Raw genomic sequence first — 14038 nt, 5'->3', positions numbered from 1 at the left:
AGATAAGAAAAATGGCAGGGAAGAGGGAGAAGGGGAGATTAGGCTTGACTTTCATCTTGCTTCTATTCTCTTCCGCTTTTTTTTTTATTTAAAAAAAAAATTTTTTTGAGGACTTGGATAAGAGAAAAATAAACTATATTGTCTGTAAAAACATGAAATAGATCTTTTCTCTTTAGTATTTGATTTGATATAATTTGAAACACTGACTGTTCCCTGTATTTACAACAAATAAGAATTACGATAGCAATATTCAGAAAAAAAAAAAAAATAAATAAAGGAAAAAGAAAAGAAATCATGCTTACTGTGAACACACACACACACACACACACACACACACACACACACACACAGAGAGAGAGAGAGAGAGAGAGAGAGAGAGAGAGAGAGAGAGAGAGAGAGAGAGAGAGAATTGCTAGGAGCAAGGTAAAAACGCGTTTTCTTAAGTACAATTGAAGCTGACCGACATAAAAACGCAATAAATAAAACAAAAAAGAAGAAAAGAAATCTGCTCCCATGAGAGAGAGAGAGAGAGAGAGAGAGAGAGAGAGAGAGAGAGAGAGAGAGAGAGAGAGAGAGAGAGAGAGAAAGAAGACGGGTCGGCAAGAGGTCACAAATATTAAAAAAAGTAGTAGTAGTGTAGAATATAGTTTATTTCCTTTGTATATCTACACTACCGCCACCTTCTGTTCGCGGAATGCACTGACTGAACTTTACGTCACAAATCCTTACTAAGCTGCACCCAGGGAACCCACAAGAATATAACAGTTGCTTTGTACTCTTGAAAACTCGGCAACAACATCAATCACCAACGCCATCTATTGTTAGGTTTAGAAGGTGATGTACTTTTTAGATGCCTTGAGTCCTGCTAAGCTCTTTCATGCCACGTAACGAGGCTGCATTAACGTATTCCTACCCTAAGGGAGGGATTAAGTAAAGATACGCACGCACAGTTGCCCCAGAAAGTAAACTGAATTTAATATCTATCAACTGAATATAAAATAGGCAGTGTTGAGTGTAACGTTATTTTTTATGGTTCGGTTTGCTGTGTTAAAACTGAACGTAATGGTGCAGACATCCACATACTTCCACATTCGATATGCTCCTGAGGGCGTCACTAACAGAGTTAGTTTTTGTATTATGGGGAACATCACAGGTGTGTGTGTGTGTGTGTGTGTGTGTGTGTGTGTGTGTGTGTGTGTGTGTGTGTGTGTGTGTTAAATACAATTCATTTATATACAATCAACACAAAGAAAGGAAAGAAAAAAAAACAATAACTACAGCTACAAGATTACCTTTAGGAAAAAAAAAATAACATTAAAAAAATCAATCACATAAATAAATAAGCAAACAAAGAATAAAATATAAGCTATAATATAAGCGTAAAGGAAATCCAGGATGGTGGGAACCTTCACCATCATTACCATACATCTCTTTACATCTGATGTACCTTTGTCTGTCTGTCTGTATGACTGTCAAGTAATTTCGTAGGAGTCAACCAGTCAAACAACGTGTTCTTCCTTTGTATTCATTTGTGTTTCTTTGTTAACGTCACCGGCTTTCCAAATATCGCCAGGAAATTCGTATTTGCTCTCCTTCGCTCAGTCGTACACACAACCTCTCTCCGCCACTATTTTATTTTCCGCGGGCTTATTAGTTTGCCTTCTCGCTCACATGAAGAGAAGCAGTTGTTCTAAATGGTTGACTTTGTGCTTCCCCGAGTCTTTGTTTGCCTTGCGTCACCCGCCATACGCATGTTGTTATTGTGTTGTTAGTGTTGATGTTAGCCTTGAGCACTCTCTTTCATCAGTATTTTGAGAGAGAGAGAGAGAGAGAGAGAGAGAGAGAGAGAGAGAGAGAGAGAGAGAGAGAGAGAGAGAGAGTCATGACGGAGTAAAGCAGAGTGGCCACAAGATGAATTTAACGGCGCTTGAAAACCTCGCCTTTAGATAGCTATTTGTGGTGAAGGAGGAGGAGGAGGAGGAGGAGGAGGAGGAGGAGGAGGAGGAGGAGGAGGAGGAGGAGGAAGAAGAAGAAGAAGAAGAAAAGGAGGAGGAGGAGGAGGAGGAGGAGGAGGAGGAGGAGGAGGAGAGGAGGAGGTACGAGTAGAGGTGAGACAAATATGTGAGAGTAATTAGTATTCACCTATTTAAACACGCGCACACACACACACACACACACACACACACACACACACACACACACGAGGAGAAAGAAAGGTTAAGATAAGTGGGAGGAAGTGGGAGAAAGATACCACTGTCTTACTTCCACTGTTTACTCTCTCACTCTCTCCCTCCCTCTCTCTCTCTCTCTCTCTCTCTCTGGTAACGGGACCAGCCAACCCTCTTCCTCTCCCCAGCAGTTCCTTTTCCCATTCCGCTCTCCGTCCTCTCTCTGGCGTGTGTCCGTCCCCACCCATCCTCCCTCCCCTCGCACCCTCCACCCACACATCAATTAAAATATCTTACCGTACTTCATAACACATCGCTAAGTAATGACAGACTCATGTCAACACTTGAACTCATGCGGGAATTGTTCTGACCTCCGCTCGGTATGGGAGACACTTCTTAAAAAAAAAGAAAAAGGGAAAAAAAATACCGTAAAAACATTGGGCGGTAGGCAACTGAACAGGTGAGTTTCTCTGAGGGAATGAGAAGACCGCAGCGTCTCATTCTGTGCATTCATCGTGTGGAGGTGCTCGTGGTGGCGGCGCGGCTGGGCGGTACGAGTGTGCGATACATGCAGCACTTGTACCCGCCGTGAGTTACAGCGGCGTGAGGAGGGAGAGGAGGGAGAGTTGCGGGTTTTAGTTATACGTCACGCCCTCCTCCATGACACTACCGTGAAGTGAGGAACCAGGTAGAGGGAAAGACATAAAATTTCCTCCGTCGCTCCCTCCTTCAGGAAATATAGACGTAAAGGGAGGAACCGGGAGAAGGAAAGACGCAGGTCCTGTCACATTCTTCACTAGCAAGCACCGCGAAGCGAGGACCAGTGAGTGGGAGGCACACTTCCTCCGTCGCGCCTTCTTCAGGAATCAACGACGTGAAGGAAGAGGGAGAGAGGAAAGCGCAGAGTTTCCATCGCGTGCTCCATCAAGAAGCGCCGTAGAGCGAGGAACAAGGAGAGAAAGACACAGATTTTCCTTCGTCGCGCCTTCCTTCAGGACACAACAGGAAACGAGGACCAGGGAGAGAAAGAGAGGACCAAATTCTCTTCCATCATGGTTCCCCGAGTCATCTGGGCGAGGTAAAAACTACGAGTCTCACTTGTATTTTATTCTCACTGTTGGTGTTTGCTGCTTGAGGAGCACGAGGAACATTCTCAGAGATAAGTTTTTATTCCATCTCGCTCCTGATGCTGCGTCCAAGAATCTTGTAGTTGCAACCCCTTAAAACCAACCAACTAACCAATCAATCAGTCAATCATGTAATCGCTCCTTGACCATGCATATAAGCAGCTCGGGCTCTGGTTAGGTTAGGTTCGAAGATTCTACTCTTCTACGCTCCTTGGTTAGGTTCATGGCTAGATTAGGTTTATGGTCTGCAGGCTCTACGCAGTGTTCCCCAGGAGGAAGGGTGGTGTCTGTCTTTCCCGGCACGCCCTTCACACTGCCACGGTGACGGCGGCTCGGTTCCGGGTCGCCTCCTCGAGGATTCCTATGCCAGACGGGATGGTGAGGCGTGTAGCTCACGGCTCTCTGATGTAAACACTTTTCCATTGGCACTATTATGGAGGAGGAGGAGGAGGAGGAGGAGGAGGAAGAGGAGGAGGAGGAGGAGGAGGAGTGTGATTCACAATGCTCCTATTGGCAGACTTATAGTGAGTCACCCGGGAAGGACATCCTGAATTAGACTACTGCTGCTGCGTCAGGTGTGCTAAGGCGTCTCTCTCTCTCTCTCTCTCTCTCTCTCTCTCTCTCTCTCTCTCTCTCTCTCCACAAAACGAGGCCACAATTTCTTTACTTTTCACGTCACACACTTCCCCCCCCCACCTCTATCCCGCCCTCACGCCACTGGAATTATCAGGCAATATTTCTGGGCATATCACAGCAGTAACGGAGGCCATCGCGGTGATGTATTCCTGGCCTCTTCACTCAAACGCCGCAATCACGTGACCCAAAACCGTAAATACGAAATGAAATGTGTTTATTATGAGCATCAAACTTAATACATATGACTGACTCTCTCTCTCTCTCTCTCTCTCTCTCTCTGGATGACACATACACTCACTCCTCCCTGAAAATCCCCCGCCCCCCCCCACGACCTGGTTTTGAATGGAGGAAGATACAAAAAGGGCAAAAGTAACCGCTAGCTGCAGCATTACCTGAAGGCACCGAAACAAGACCACGCTGGCTGCCGACATGCGGGAGGGGGGAAGGGGGGAGGCTTCAGTCCCGCCAGTCTTGTGAAAATGAACGTTCAAGAGAGAGAGAGAGAGAGAGAGAGAGAGAGAGAGAGAGAGAGAGAGAGAGAGAGAGAGAGAGAGAGAGAGAGAGAAAGCTGTCTGCTAGGTTAAGAATAAAAAGTCAGGTGAGATTTAAAAAAATAACTTTATTTTATTTTGTTCATTTTTTAATTACTATTTGTACGTGCCCTTACATGTCAAGAAGATTCGTTTGTCTATCCGTCTGTCCTCCTCCCCATTAGATTCGATTAAGTTAGGTCAGCTGAGTTGAGGTTAGGTTCAGTTACCTAATGACATTCAGAATATTAGGAAACCGATGCCGCGGTACTGGAACGGCGAAACACTTGCAGCCCAGCGTAGTGCATTCTGAGCTTTTATTTTTTATTCACGATTGGTTCTTGATCTATTTGACAAGTTGAAGTGTTTGGCTGTGTACAAAACGGACAACACCTGCACGACGAGCACACCGTATATACATAATGACAAGACATTCTACTGTGCAAGCAGAAAGAGAACGCGAAGAGGACAAATTCATGAGAAAGAAGCGTGTTGAGTCACAGTGCAAATAAGAAGAAAACGGAGGGAGGAGTGACAAAATAGTGGACTTATGTGTATAGACAAGAAGAAAACGAGACAGTACGCCTTCAGGACTCGAATACTGTTACAGCGGACTTAGCATGACACAAATTTGCATACGAACCTGAACTAGGCACGGTGACCTCCGGTGGTGAAAAGTGACCAACGTAAACACGGAAACCTGACTTTCTAAGTAACGACGGCGATGACGCTGACGATTGTGGATGCACGAGACACTCCCAGAATGAAGCGGAGAAAGCGCACTGTCAACACGGAGGAGGAGGAAGAGGAGGAGGAGAAAACGCACCATCATCGTGGAGGAGGAATTATAAAGGAGCGCTGAGGAAGAACAAAGAGCAGAGATGTTCTGTCCCAACGAGACTGTTTGTGCTAGACTGTAGTATTCAATTCACGGTGAGAAAAAGAAGAGGATGAACACACACACACACACACACACACACACACACACACACACACACACGAAAAAAAAAAAAAAAAAAACAGTAGTGGACCTGTTGACCTTTTATGAAGCGTTGGTGACAAGCTACACAATGGGGATCAGGAGTAGGACGAGTAACCAAGCAGCGTGGACAAGTTACGTGGAAATCCTTGCAAGGAGGAAATAAAAAGCTATCATCTCAAACAGCGCCAGACTTACAACATCAATCTTGAAAAAAAAATATATAACTTGGGATTAGAGGCTAAGTTGTACTGGTCAAGATACTGGAAAGTAAAGAGCTCCTCACGTTGACCACCCGACTGGAGGAAGGTTCGGCTTCATTTGATGGGAATCTTTTACCGACAACCTTAAAACTAATACGTCTTGTTGTTGTCGTTGAGAGAGAGAGAGAGAGAGAGAGAGAGAGAGAGAGAGAGAGAGAGAGAGAGAGAGAGAGAGAGAGAGAGAGAGAGAGAGAGAGAGAGAGAGAGATAAAAACTCTGAGTGAACATATGCTGATATATTCACACACGTGGGAACTGCACCTGACCTCCATTCGTGTGTGTGTGTGTGTGTTTGTGCGCGTGTGTGTGGAGGGTAGAATATTACTCATTAACGATCCAATTGAAAGAGAGTTTGGCTTCATTTGACGAGAGTCTCTTGTCAATTATCTTAAAACTCTTACATCTTTTAGAAGAGGAGGAATAGTGGGGATGGAAGAGGAAAAGGAGAAAGAATTAGGAAAGCGGAAAAGGAAAATGAGTACGAAAAACACAGGAAGAGAAGGAAGAAGAGAAGGAGGAGCAAGAGAAGAGGAAGATCCGTAGCTTAATTCGCATACAGCTGTTCCCTCGTACGCCTAGTGAGCGTGGCAACTGTGTGTTTGTGCGTGCGTGGCTAGGCGACACAGACGCACACACACACAGACACTCTTCGTTCGCTCGTAGCTGAGAAAAGACCCGTTACTTGTGGCCACCCCCTCAACTGTATGGGTTGTGTTACCTGCCATACACCGGGCGTGGATGTGAAGCTCCGGCGCCTGTGAGGGACGGGGGCCTGCTGGAGGACGAGGGTGGCGGGACGGCTGACGGACAGTGCTGTGCTGCAGTAGTGTGTTAGACGTTGCGTGTCGCGTTTGCTCCAAGATGTGGAGTGTTAGGTAAGTGTGTGCTTAAGGTGTGTGTGTATGTGAGTGTATGTTATACCCTCAAGTTAAATGAGTGAATGAGAAACGTGAATTAGGTAAAGGTATATTCCAAATGCACATTTACGCGTCGTTTGTTGTACTGACGCTTTGCATGTCGTGTAACTCACCACGAGGATCGCGCGGCGGACTCGTGATCACGTGTTATCCTTCTGATGAGGACTTAGACACTCGTATAATTTGCTGTAGCGTTAAGACTGACACCTTTCACACGCCACACGTACCATCCGCTGGGTCAGGGATGGCAGTGACATCTTGCTAATTAATGAAAACCTTAGCAACAAAAGAAACAATATAAGCTGTGTGTGTGTGTGTGTAAAGCTATGTGTATGTGAAGCTATGTGTGTGTGAAGCTGTGTGTGTATGAAGCTATGTGTGTGTGTGTGTGTGTGTGTGTGTGTTTGTGTCACTTCCTTGTGCTGGGAGGGACATGATGAGTTTCTGAGTGCGTGGGAAGATGGGGCTGTAGTGCCATGTGGGTGGTGATCCTGGGAACGATGTCAGCAAGGTGTGATGTACGGAAAGATAAGGTAACTGGCAGGGAAAGGCTGTGGAAGAAACCGAGGAGCGTGGCTGGGAATGGCTGGTGGTAGGGAGTCACTCATAGACCACAAATGAAAGAGAGAGAAGAGCAGGTAGAGGAACCATGTTGCTTGTTCTCCTTTCATCCCCATCCCAGTTGCGCGCTCAGAAACTTGTTCTCATTGCCGCTAAGCAGGTACCATCACCTCTATCGAACCCCTGCGCTGGTTCACATAAAGAGGAAAGGCGTGCGTTGGCTGTCAGGTAACAGGAGTGGGGGGAAAGAAAGGGGTCACGGAAGGTATTCCGTGGTCATACTTCGGAGCTTTCTCTCAGTGTCCTGAATGTAGACTGAGCTTGAGGTCAACCTTGTGTGTTTAGCATCGACTTGTATTTGTCATTGCTTGGTTTACTTAGCACATATCTTTCACACACGGGGAGGGTTAGGTGAAATTTCCTTAACTGTGTAAACATGTAATAAGAATCTATTCACTCAAGTTTATAATCAACTGAATCACACTCCCCCCACATACGCTGTCTCTCTTTAAAATCACTATCTTTAGAAGCACTTCGTTTTCTCCCCTTGAAGTTGGTATTAAATGAGGAGGAGGAGGAGGAGGAGGAGGAGGAGGAGAGTGTGAGCGGGAAGGAGAGTAGTTAAACACAAACTTGCATGTAAGTGAAATTACACCTGATCACGTAGTACGTGCGAGGGTGGGCGCGCGCGCTCTCAAGGTTTATGTTGTGTGAATTTAAATTGAGTTAATTCATGCTCTTACATAAAAGTATGGAGCACAGCCCCTCATACATCATAATAAATTAGTCTAAAGTTTTCACCTGTACTACATGTATAATTTCAATGTCACCTTTACTTGAACAATTTTAGTACGGCTACAAAGAACACCAAATTGTTTAATACGCCTTCCAAAATGCAGAGGACACATTGGAGCGGTGACTGAATGAGTGAGTGACTAAATGCTTGATTGACTGACTTGGAAGCGTGTGACTAACTGGCTGAAAGTGACTGACTGACCGACTGACTGACTCTCTGACAGGTCGTGGGGTCGAACTGCAGCCGTGTGTTGGAGGAGGACTGTGGTGAGGACCGTGGTGGTGATGGTGGTGGTGCAGGTGAGTAGTGGGGGTCTACAGGTGGTGGTGAAGGTGGTGGTGGTATATGTATTTATATAATTTCTAACTGAACTAAATAACGTGATATTAGTCCGTACAACAACGTTCAGCAATCCATGTATACTTAATTTTACACCCCGTTCTAGTATCTAATATAAATCAATTGATATATACAAAATTTGCCTTGGTCAAGGAAAAAACAACAACTAGAATTACCACTAATTCAAGGCTAGAAATATTTAAATTCTTGTTAAACTCTGTTATCTAATCTGATTTGACTTAAACTCTCCTAACTTAACTTCACCCAACACAAAAGTACCTCAGGTGGGTGACCTTTATGTGATCTTCCTTTTCCCCTACCCCAGGTGTTTGTGGCAACCTGCGTCGTGTCTTTGTGGCAGCTGCAGAAGGAAGAGCAAGCGAAGAGAACACATGAGTGGCTCAAGCAGCAGCAGGAGGTGCCGCAGAGGATCGGCAAATACATGTTACTGTTTAAATCCCGTTTTGCGCCGCCTCCTGAAGCCACCGCTGCCCCCACGCTAGTACGACCCCAGCTGAAGGATGACCGCACCTCTCTCCCGGAGCTACGTCAAGAGGACAAGATGTCGTCTAGAGTGAAGAGTGTGATGTCTGATTATGGTGGACAGGTGAACAGGCCCGACTCTCTACCTGTCTGGAGCGGTGATGGTGATGGTGGTGGTGATGGTGGTGGTTTGAGGAGTGCTGATGAAGTTCAGAGGTATAAAGCGAAGGAAGATGAGGAGGAGGAAGGAGACCCTAACGTAGCTCGTGGCTTCGTGGATGAGTTTGTGACGTATCGAAGTGATGGTAATTCTTTCTTGATGGTGGACGGCGACTACAACAACGCCAAGACGACCAAGATCACGCCCTCGCATAGCCACGACAATGCAGTAACAATGAATGAAGTGTCGGTGAAGAGGTCACACTACGACGGGAAAGCCAAGTTCCACTCTGTCTTGAACACCGACGGGAGTGAGGAAGACGATACGGGTGAAACGGGCGACTACAGATTTAAGTCGTACGATCCAACCCGCCCCTTAAAGATGAAGTTAAAGGACGACCACGGCGTGTATTTCCAAGATGTTGGCAGCGCTACATGCTTCATCATCGGCACGGACATCGACGGTAGCAAGCGTATCGGCGGTAGCGAATGTCGATGTTTGGACGGCTATTTCGGCGTGGACTGCGGCATTCCGGAGGCGGTGTGGTTCGACACTTATCGCAACAAATATCCGGAGACTCGCCTGAGAAGGAGGAAGGTGCCTCGGAGAGTCATCAACGGGGTGACGGTGAACCACGAGTTTGCGATGTTCGAAGCGAGACTGCACGAGCTGTACCCGGTGGTGGACGTCTTCATACTGGCGGAGTCCAACTACACTGCTCACGGCGACCCCAAGGAGTTCGTGTTTCTGAAGAAGCTACGAAGAGGATACATGAAGGATTTCCAGGACAAGTTACTGTATGTGAGTCTTGATACTTTCCCGAAGACATCGGAAACTAGCGGGTGGGTGGCGGACGCCTACCTCAGGTACCATCTCGGCATCAACGGCCTGCCGCTCCTCAAGGGCTTGCGGGAAGATGACCTGTTCGTGCTCTCCGACGCAGACGAGCTGCCAATGCGGGAAGTTATCACTTTCCTGAAGCTGTATGATGGCTACTCAGAACCCGTTAGCTTTGCCCTTCAGTGGAACATGTTCGGGTTCTTCTGGAAGAAGTCCGCGAAGGATAACTGGAGCAAATGGGTGTCTGGGGCAGAGGAGAACCCCAGTATCGTCAGCTCCGTGGCTACATTGGGTATGCTGAAGAAGGTGCTGTTCAATAACGTGTTCTTCATCCGCACCAATGTCTTCTGGCGATACTACGAGGTGTTCAAGAGACTCAAGAAGTACCGTGACGAGCAGGGCCACCTGGTGAAGGAGTGGGTGATAGGCAAGGCGGGGCACTACGCTGGCTGGCACTGTTCTTGGTGCTTCAGGTGAGTGCCAAGACAAGGGTCACGCTGCTTACAGGTAGTATTGGCCTGTGACACCCTCCCGTCTCAGTGTGTGGTGCCAGTCTTCTTGTGACGGTAAAGTAAGAAGAAAGGAGGGAGAGAGAGAGAGGGAGATTGATGATAAGTTAATGGTGATGATGGGGACAAGAAAGACGAGCGTAATGTTAATGGTGACAATCTCTTTCCGCAGCCCAGTTGATATCGTGCTCAAGATGGACTCCGCGCAGGCCAACGATGAGCCTCGGTGGGGCAACATGCCGGATAAAAAGAACCTCACCTACATCGCCTCCAGGATCGCAGAGGGCGTGTGCGTACCAGCAGTCAGTAGTTGGGGGGTGGGGGGATGAAGGTGGTAACTTTTAAAGCTACGACTCAGCAATCTATATTTTTCCTCAGAATCTCCTTGAACAGTTTGACTTTCATTTTGCTGTTCCTGCGACTTTGCTCTTTCAGAAGTGGAGTCTTGGGTTATCCTTAAACTTTTAGGAGCTGAATTGGGATCATCCGCTTATAAACTCCACCAGGAATTGTATTGAGGGTTCTCTGCTCTCACTTTTAAACATTTTGTTGCTTCTTGTATTCATCTCTCGTAGTTTTTGTTTATTTTACCATAATTGTCTTTTCATCTTACGATCTTGTCTTTCTTTCTTTACCAGAAAGAACTGTCTTCATCTCTCACAATTTTTGTTTTCCCTTCCCATACTTTAGCGACACAAACCATTTCTGTCGCCATAACGCCGTGTCTTGTGATAAATAGGACAGGGAGGCTCGTCCAGTTATAACTTTGATCTAACTTAACAACTTCACTTCATTTCTTTCGTGCCCCCTTAGATGGTTTGATGACAAAGAACACTTCCTGCCAGTGAGCAACACCAGGCAGAAGCACTACGCCCCTGGCTACCTGCTGCAGCATCCGGCCCTCTACCGCTCTCTCCTCTACCACCCCAGCCACGCCCTCAACCTGGACCAGCCGAGGGCGCCGCCGTAGTACCACAGCCGGGGACACTACACACCAACATCACCAATAAATAACTTAGCGCCGTAAAAACGATCTTCCGCTGCAGCCAGTGAGTTAACGCAGCGCGAGGGAGACTGATGTTCGTCTTCCCTGTGTAGTGTTCATCATGAAGGAGAAACTTGTGTATTTATTGGCGAACTGATTCCCAGCGACATGGAAATTCCTTCTTCGTTCAGATAAGTTCTCGTGTGTGTGTGTGTGTGTGTGTGTGTGTGTGTGTGTGTGTGTGTGTGTGTGTGTCAGTCTCATTGTGCCCCCCGTGTCCGGAAAATTTCAATTTAATAGATTTCAATGGATGTCTCAATGACTTTGGAAAGGGTGGAAATAAGCAAGGTCATAATTTAATGCATTTTGAGATAGATCAAGGATTGGTGGAGGCGTGTGTGTGTGTAGATCAGGGATTGGTGGAGGCATGTGTGTGTGTGTACGAATGTCTTACAATTGCCTACTGGTGCATCAAGATGTTGTGACAGGCCCGTGTTCTCAAACTGTTCATGGATTCACAGGGTTATTAAAAAAAAAAAAAAAAAAAAAAAAAGGCAGGTTCTCGTGTATATTTTCCCCAGGTGGACGTAGAATCCTTGTTAACCATTACTGAAACCATGAAGACGATTGCAACTTTCGATTACTCGTGCTACATCCTGTTGGAAGAAGTGAAGACGAGGTGTCGATGTAAGCATACGAATCCGAAAAGGGAGAATGGGAAGGAAGGGAGTGAGGAACAGTTCCATGACACACGAGGCAAAGGTTACTTGGAGATGATACGCGCCTCGACACGGGGTTCGAATCCTAGAGGGAGCTGTGTGCTTTTCTGCATGATGGTAATAATGACGTGTTATGATCATTATTAGCATTTCAAAATATATCTGTTGCTACGCTAGAGATATTGTTGTTACTTCTGTTGTTATCGTTAGGTTAAAGTGTATCCAACAATTTTTTTTTTGTGTAACTAACGTTTCGTTCGCATTGAAAAAAATTCTAGTCATGTTTCTACAATAAACATCCAACAGTCACAGTGATGTCAAGGTTCATTGAGAGAGAGAGAGAGAGAGAGACCTGCCAAATACTGACCACTTTTTCCTTTTCTTTTCCGCTTCCCTTCATAGGAATAGGCAAAGAACTCTTTTAAAATACCATGATTTTTTTTTTATCAGACTTGCAAACAATAAACAAGACGAGTAAACTAGTAAACGAGTGGAGAACAAACACACACACACACACACACACACACAGTTTCTTGAATCTTTTACGACTGGAAATTTTATTATTATTATTATTTTATTATTATTATTATTATTACTATTATTATTATTTCTTCCAAGATTTCCATATAACAGGGTCCTAAAACTCATCCTACTGAAAAAAATGAAACTTGCATAATTATTGCAACAATCAACTTCAAAAAAAAAAAAAAAAAAACTAAGGACCTTAGCAATATTCTTTTTAGAAATAATTATAACTGTTAAGAAAGTTTGCAGACTGCTAACAAGAACACAAGTTTTGGACGTGTCTAGAGAGAGAGAGAGAGAGAGAGAGAGAGAGAATTTTGCTACAAGGCACACTACGCAGTTTTCTTTCCACACAAGATTAATTTTTCTTCATTGTCTCACTATTCCTCACTATTAAAGAAATTCATGTCCTGTCTCTCTCTCTCTCTCTCTCTCTCTCTCTGTCTCGTATGTGAAGTTACTTTCCGTGGGACGCCTAGAAACTCACTAATGTACAGTATTCCTTAACGCTTTGTTCTCCCACAGCGCACATTTTCAAAGGACACATACATGATCAGCTGGGTTCTCGTGGGTGCCAGAATCACACACACACACACACACACACACACACACACTTGGGCATTATAACTTCCACAAGGGTCAAGTGGTCAAAATAAACTGCCTAGAAGTTTTAAGAATGCCAGCGAAAATCTTCCCCTATTCCCACGCCATTCTGAATTACTAAGCGTTGTCTTCCGTCAAACATTTTTCTTCGTAAGACGCACGTTTCTCTCTCTCTCTCTCTCTCTCTCTCTCTCTCTCTCTCTCTCTCTCTCTCTCTCTCTCTCTCTCTCTCTCTAAGTTGAAATGTCCCCAACGAAAACTAACGAAAAGAAAGGTGAAAGAAAAAGAAGGAAGGAAGAAAAGAAAGAAAAAAAAAAGAAAAACACCAACGTCACTAGATAAGAGAAAACTACGAAGGAATTTACGAGTTTAAAGAAAACGAAGGAGAAAAAAAAGTAAAAAAAGAAAAGAAAAAAAAAGAAAAACGGAAAAGAGAAAAAGAAAAAAAGAAAAAAAAAGAAGAAAAAAAAAAAAAAAGACAAGCTGTACCATTAAACTCAGCGTTCTTGCCTGTAATTAACCTGTCGATTTCAAGGTGATCTTTGTCACGTCAATTTTTTAATAGGAAAAGTTTACTTGAGGACGAACCACAGCGCTCAACATGACTCTTGGTGTGGTGCTCAAGAGAGAGAGAGAGAGAGAGAGAGAGAGAGAGAGAGAGAGAGGAGAGAGAGAGAGAGAGAGAGAGATTATTTAATTAGTAAACAAAAGGTCACTTAAAATCATTCAGCTCCTCATGCAGTTTTCACATTAACATTTAAAATACCTGGTCCCGTATATGCTACTACGACTATGACTACTACTACTACTACTACTACTACTACTACTACTACCACCACTACTACTACTACTACTACTACGATTACTACTACTACTACTATAACTACTACTACTACGA

At 45.0% G+C, this 14038-nt stretch overlaps 1 protein-coding gene across 3 annotated transcripts; it reads left to right on the top strand.

Annotated features, from left to right (window-relative positions):
* The first annotated feature begins 2665 nt into the window (after positions 1-2665).
* LOC135112101 (beta-1,4-mannosyl-glycoprotein 4-beta-N-acetylglucosaminyltransferase-like) lies at positions 2666-11846 on the top strand. 3 transcript variants are annotated; one of them, XM_064026069.1, is made up of 5 exons: positions 2666-3246; positions 8201-8276; positions 8642-10272; positions 10481-10597; positions 11122-11846. In XM_064026069.1, exons 1-5 carry the CDS (start codon positions 3221-3223, stop codon positions 11276-11278), a joined length of 2007 nt encoding a protein of 668 aa, XP_063882139.1. In that variant the 5' UTR covers positions 2666-3220; the 3' UTR covers positions 11279-11846. The 3 variants fall into 3 exon arrangements, with proteins under 3 accessions (XP_063882139.1, XP_063882140.1, XP_063882141.1); XM_064026070.1 differs by lacking the exon at positions 2666-3246 and adding an exon at positions 6303-6578; XM_064026071.1 differs by lacking the exons at positions 2666-3246; positions 8201-8276 and adding an exon at positions 6439-6578.
* The last annotated feature ends 2192 nt before the right edge of the window (positions 11847-14038 follow it).

This window comes from Scylla paramamosain, chromosome 23, assembly GCF_035594125.1.
Source record: "Scylla paramamosain isolate STU-SP2022 chromosome 23, ASM3559412v1, whole genome shotgun sequence".
NCBI classification, from domain to species: Eukaryota; Metazoa; Arthropoda; class Malacostraca; order Decapoda; family Portunidae; genus Scylla; species Scylla paramamosain.
The sequence above is the reverse complement of the archived record's forward strand: the minus strand, read 5'-3'. Positions and strand labels throughout refer to the sequence as shown.

What these genes read in the sequence shown, in the direction of transcription:
- LOC135112101 (XM_064026069.1), top strand. Translation starts at nt 3,221, where the DNA reads ATGGTTCCCCGAGTCATCTGGGCGAG. An exon ending in CCCCGAGTCATCTGGGCGAG is followed by an intron (nt 3,247 to 8,200) that starts GTAAAAACTACG and finishes ACTCTCTGACAG; the next exon opens with GTCGTGGGGTCGAACTGCAG. An exon ending in TCCAGGATCGCAGAGGGCGT is followed by an intron (nt 10,598 to 11,121) that starts GTGCGTACCAGC and finishes GTGCCCCCTTAG; the next exon opens with ATGGTTTGATGACAAAGAAC.